Here is a 5,853-nt window from a genome sequence, read left to right as displayed (position 1 = left end):
GCAGGTCCGCCTTGAAAGATCTTTGAACTCTCTGCGAAAATTGGAGCCCTGAACTATCAATGTGATCATAACTAAAGTTGCCAATGAGGCCAGTTTGGATGTGAAAATGCTCGATGCCCCTGAACAAGGGCATACCTTCGAATATGAGGAAGGCGTCAACATGGAAGATGCCTCTGAAGAAGGGCACTCTCTTGATGAGTTAGATCCCCGGATAATTGACTCTGAGCCAAATGCAACCCCAATGAAAGAACTTAAAACTTTCTCCGCCAACCCAGAGGACCCCAGTCAGGTCTTGCGAATAGGGAAGAAGCAAAAGAAGAAATGGTGAGCTTCCTGAAAAAGAACTTGGATGTCTTCGCTTGGAAGCATGAAGACGTGGTGGGAATAGATCCAAGGATCAATTGCCATCATCTTAACATCAATTCCTCCTGTGCCCCCACATCGGCAGAAAAGACGTGCCCTCAACTCGGAGTGGTGCGAGACACTCAAAGACGAAGTAGACAAGCTTAGCTGCAGCGGCTTCTCTAGTTTTCCTTTTTCAACCAGTTGAAGATTGAATTAAAAGATAGGAAATAATTTGTGTAATATTCATGTGCCTTCTGCCTCTCCAATTAATCCTGAGAACTATTTTCAATTTCTTTAGTACCAAAGTTGCAAGGTATAGTTACTGGTTATGTGTTTAGGTCTTTGAGAAGGTTCTAGAGATGACTACTTACCTTGCTTTTATAAACCCATTACTACAATTTATGCACTCGAAGCAAACATAAATTTCTTTAGGAATTGCCAACATTTTATGTTGTCCAGATAGTATTGTAAAGGCTGATTTTGATTATCTTGGGTAGATGATCTATTTTTTCAGATTAGATAATCTGTGTGTTTAAGACATTGTCTGCCATGCAAGTGGTTTGGCTGAGTTTCTTTTTAAGGTTTCCCTTTTCAGTTACAACTTTATGTTATTTTCATTTTTCCGGTTCTTGTTTGCCAATCTATTCTTACACAGTTGCAATCTGATACAGATCTGAAGTTCTGAGTGTTGTTATTCGCCCATCTAATCAACTCAAGATTACGTTCTTGGAGGTTCGTGAAGTACAATTATTTACTTCATCAAAATTTGAAACATAATCTGGAACTTTTTTGCTTCTCTAATTATTTTATTGAATATTTTGCTTATGTTGTTTGAGTGTAATTCAAGTAAATTGAGTTATTCTTTAAATTAAAAATGTATTCTTATGGCTGACTAATTTGTTGAGAATTGAGGTTGAGGTTGAGGTTGAGGTACTTAGTTATCATATTTCCTTTCAAAACCTAGTGCACACTTATTAGTCTTATTGCTTTTCTGATAAAGATGCACTGCCCTAAATAGTAGGGCTCCATGTATCATCTAATTTTATAGAGAATTTTGTTTGCACAGTTTCTTTACGAAATAAACTTATTGACATGGATTTAAACTCTCATGGTCACTAGGCATTGGTTGTTTCCCGAACCTTGCTTCTTTATGTATAAACACGTTACACAATTTTCTCCTCAGACATGAAAGAATGGAAAAGGAACACATTTTGGTGCAATTTTGATAAAATTTTACGGGTGGTCTTTTTAAGTGAATTTCAAGGATAGAGTTAAAAGGAAAAGAAACTGGGAATATATACACATATGGTAATATGACATGGATAAGGTGGCTAAATGCATCTGGGAAATATACACATGTATACATATAGTAACATGACATGGGTAAGGTGGCTAAGACACCTGAAACCTAGCAAATGATGAACTAGGAGAGTCTTATGTGCGCATGACATAGTTATTGATGAGACTAGGACTAAGAGAAACCGTTTGTTTACTTTCAATGAGTAATTTGAAATCCACAGATTTTCAGTACAAAATACGTAAGATGTCCCATTAGTCATGGTAAGATTAAGGAAGATATTAGAGTGGCTAAAAGGATAATGTTGTGCGTGAAAGTTTGTTTTAGTTATATAGATGTGATAGATATGATTATAGCTGGTTAAATGAACTGGGGAAGAAGTGCTGCAATGATTCTATCTGATACAAAGACATCAAGGTTAAAAAGACAAGCTCTATAGTACGGTTATTATCACAATAATCTTTATGGTAGTGACTGATGGACCATTAAAGGACAAAACTTATATAAGATGAACAAGGTGGAAATGAGGACGTTAATATGTATATTTGGCTACACTAGAATAAGTACGATAAGAAATGCAAATTTATGCTAACAATAGGATATCTGAGATTAAATTACAGGAACAACGATTTAGGTGCTTGGAACATATATTGTGTATAGCAAAAAAAGCTCCCATTCACAAGAGTGATGCAATCCCAGTAAAATAGTTTCCCGTGCCTTGCACATAGCATCTTACCAATATGATTGTTTTCGTAAAGATGCACATATTTAATGTTGAAAATATCTCATGGTATCTGTATATCCATGACCAATTACTTGGTACAGGTTAAGATTCTTGATATTTATGTGTATACTTCCTGTTCATGATTATTATCTTTTGAAGGTTTCAGCCCCCAAGATATTCCTGAGTTTGCATTAGCACAGGCCAGTCAGTAAGTTGGTTTTGAAAACAGAAGGGCATTGCACTTTGGCCTTGCGTGAGAATTTAATTCATGAAAAACTATGTTCTTATATTTGTCATTGTCTAAGGTGGCCCTAGAGATTATAATTCTGACCTTCTGTTTTAAGAAATGCATGATTTGTTGCAAAAGCAAAGAATTTTTGGTTATTAAATAAGAAAGAGGGACACGACATAGAAAAGCTAAATTCTACTGATGTAAATATCTGCTGCTTGTGAATTTGGCCACTCTCATGGGGAATCTGAGAAAATTCCATCAGTGTTACAATTCCAGAAGATAATAACACTGATATTCATGCTTTCGAAAGAAGCCATATTGTTCATTCCTAAGAGACACAGACATCAACAAAAACCGGTCACGCCAACATGTGATTTTTAGAAAATAATAGAACATGGACACGTTAATTTATATTCTTTTAACTTGTACATTTATATCATTATTTTTATACTTATTTTTGTTTCAACTTTCAATAGAACCAATACCTTCTTTAGCTTTAATTTTCGAAGTAAAATCTTTTGAATCAAGTGAGTGACTATTTGTAGTATCAACATAACCATGGGTTAAACTCTATGGTACTACTGCTAGAGAAGAAATATTTATTTGCCATTCAGCTCCTAGATTTTTTTATCACTTTTTTTTTTTAAACAAACTATTTAATAAGAGATTTTCCTAATTTTTATATTTCAAATTTAGGAAATTGGGCTTTTGGTTTCTATGATCTATCGAGGACACGCTTGCATGTTAAACGATAAAGAATATGAACAATACACATGCTAGATTGGCTTGTAGTAGTTGTGCCTGGGAGGCATCCCACAAATGTTGAAATGTGAAAAAATATATAAACTATGAAATGCCACATGGCACATCGGACACGTTTTGGAGTGTAGGATACCGACACATCGTTCAAATAGAGGAGTGTCCGTGTTTGATAGGTTCATTGTTTTGACAAAAGTCCAAAGTTTAGCCATTGCATTATTATCTTTCAGAGGCTGGAAATTTGTATACTTGAATCAAAACGCACTAGCTTTGTTCCTTTTGTCATCTTATTGTAAGGAGCGATATTGTGATATGGACAGGCCAAAGATATTGCTGATTTGGGTTCACTAAAGGAGGCAGCTAAAATATTTGTCCCAGGTAAGTTGACATGAATACTCTTTCCCTCTGAAAAGAAAGCCTCAAGCTTCGTTTTGTTTCATCTGACTTGTGCTTATATTGAAATTATAATTTGTTCAATAATATAATATGTGGCAGGTGGGGCAACTCTTTACTCGGCCCGCACAATTAAAATCAAGGAAGAAGAAGGTTATAGGTGTGTTTATTCTCAAATACATCCACCTGGTTATATCATTATCAAGCACTTCTTCTTGCAGCAGTTGATAAATTTATTATGGACACTGTTTCATTTTCATATTAACAGTTTATAGTAATCCAATTTGTACATTGATATATGGAAAAGTAAGCGTATTGCAATCCTTAAGATTAGAAACTGAACTTGTTCATTCTTGTGAGTTGTTTAGAAGAGTAAAAGTAAACGTGTCTACCAACATAATACTTAAGATTAAAAAATAAATTATAGAATTGTTTGTCTCGTCAATCAAGCAGTCACGTTTTTTTTTTTTAGTTGCGTTTACCATAGCCTTTGTGAAGGTATCATATATTTCAGGACTAAACTGTCACAAAGTATCACGAGTAACCCAAATGCTTATGTACTTTCAGAGGAAGTGAGATCATGCTCTTCTAATGATTTCTCTTATATGGATTTGACTTATTTTCAGGAATTATTACTTCTACGAGTTTGGTAACAACATTCAGCATGTTGCACTATTAGCTGCTGTTAATAGTGGGAAGGTACACATATCTACGTTGTTCGTTGATTTTGAGTACATTTATTGTTCGGCCAACATGTTATTAGATGTGATCCTAGTAGAACATGTCAGAGTAGAGAGAAGTAGAATAAAATTACAATTCAAATAGTGAATTAGCTATGTAATTCAAATATTTTAGTGGTTCGATTTATATATTTTCCACTTGGAGAAATAATTGTTTAAACTTTCTTTTGTCATTCTAAAGTTATTATTTTCTTACGGTAATAGTCACTCCAGTTTCAATAAGTACACTAATGGTCACTTTGTAAAAAAAAAAAAAAAAAGAAACACATTAAATTCGACATGGCACTATCGAGTGCCAACATGTTATCAAATGACGTTATTTATTATGTCACGTGACATTTTTTCCATGTTTTATTTTTGTGACAAGTTGGCACTCAATGGTGCCAGGTAGGATTTAATGTTGATTTGTAGCCGAGTGACCATTATCATTAGAAACTTAAGAAATGAGTTCAGAGATACACATACAACTAAAATTTCGGTGACCATTGGTCTAAATAACTCGTCATTCTGGTGTAAGCTTTTTATATATGAAGATTTATTTTTGCTTATATGCTTTAGGTGTTTATTGCTGGAGCAACTGCGCCCCATAATAAATGGAATGACGATGGCGTGCGACTTCGATCTGCTGCAGTGTCACTGATAGTTCTTTGAAAATTCTATCGGTGGTTTTAGAATTCATTTTCTGCTACAAGAACAACATGAAGATGTTTAATGAAAGATATAGAGCTATAGCAAATCCTGAATTTCCTGCAGTTGGGAGTTAAGCTGTGAATAAAATCGTATAGTGCAACTAGTAGTTCCCATTTTTGCCTCAGATCTACAGACGACTTACAAACACCTACATATTAATTAACTTGCGAAAAGATTGATTCTTGAAACTATGTAATATATTGAGTTGTACTAGGTGTATTATTATTTTGACTTTTTTTTTTCTTTTACTTTCTACAGATTATAGTGTACATTATATTATTCCTCAGCAACGTTGCTAGATTATGCTGAGCACAATTGCTTTGCTTATGCATAGAAATGCTAATATGACATCAAATCTAATTACGTATGGGGGACGCTCCCTACCTTATATAACATCAATACCCAAAAACGTTTCCTGTCTCTTTTTTCAAGAGTCATAATGTGTGACTACAAAAATATATAAATATTAAAGAGGACATTGTGAACGGAAATTTTCTTTACTAACTAAAGTTGAAAAATTCAGTATTCGTAACTTGAAGAAAAATGTTGGATAATTTTTTATACCGCGTAACTAATTGAACTTGTCATGCGAAAAATGATTCGAGAGGCATTAATCCTTCCTTTGAGCCCCCAGAAACCCCGTTTCTAATTATTGAGTCAACAGCTGAGGAAC

The 5,853-nt window shown here is 34.3% G+C and overlaps 1 protein-coding gene across 1 annotated transcript; it reads left to right on the top strand.

The window, feature by feature from the left end:
* The first annotated feature begins 160 nt into the window (after positions 1–160).
* LOC111381317 lies at positions 161–5,437 on the top strand. The gene is made up of 8 exons (XM_023005097.1): positions 161–289; positions 389–527; positions 644–695; positions 1,011–1,077; positions 3,678–3,735; positions 3,853–3,910; positions 4,377–4,449; positions 5,049–5,437. The coding sequence occupies exons 1-8, from the start codon at positions 161–163 to the stop codon at positions 5,139–5,141; spliced, it is 669 nt and encodes a 222-aa protein (XP_022860865.1). The 3' UTR covers positions 5,142–5,437.
* Positions 5,438–5,853: the final 416 nt, after the last annotated feature.

This window comes from Olea europaea, unplaced genomic scaffold (assembly GCF_002742605.1).
Source record: "Olea europaea var. sylvestris unplaced genomic scaffold, O_europaea_v1 scaffold2284, whole genome shotgun sequence".
In the NCBI taxonomy this organism is placed as follows: Eukaryota; Viridiplantae; Streptophyta; class Magnoliopsida; order Lamiales; family Oleaceae; genus Olea; species Olea europaea.
Note: the sequence above shows the minus strand (reverse complement) of the source record. Positions and strands in the feature narration are given on the sequence as shown.

What these genes read in the sequence shown, in the direction of transcription:
- LOC111381317 (XM_023005097.1), top strand. Translation starts at nt 161, where the DNA reads ATGGAAGATGCCTCTGAAGAAGGGCACTCTCTTGATGAGTTAGATCCC. An exon ending in ACCCAGAGGACCCCAGTCAG is followed by an intron (nt 290 to 388) that starts GTCTTGCGAATA and finishes TGGTGGGAATAG; the next exon opens with ATCCAAGGATCAATTGCCAT. An exon ending in CTGCTGTTAATAGTGGGAAG is followed by an intron (nt 4,450 to 5,048) that starts GTACACATATCT and finishes TATATGCTTTAG; the next exon opens with GTGTTTATTGCTGGAGCAAC.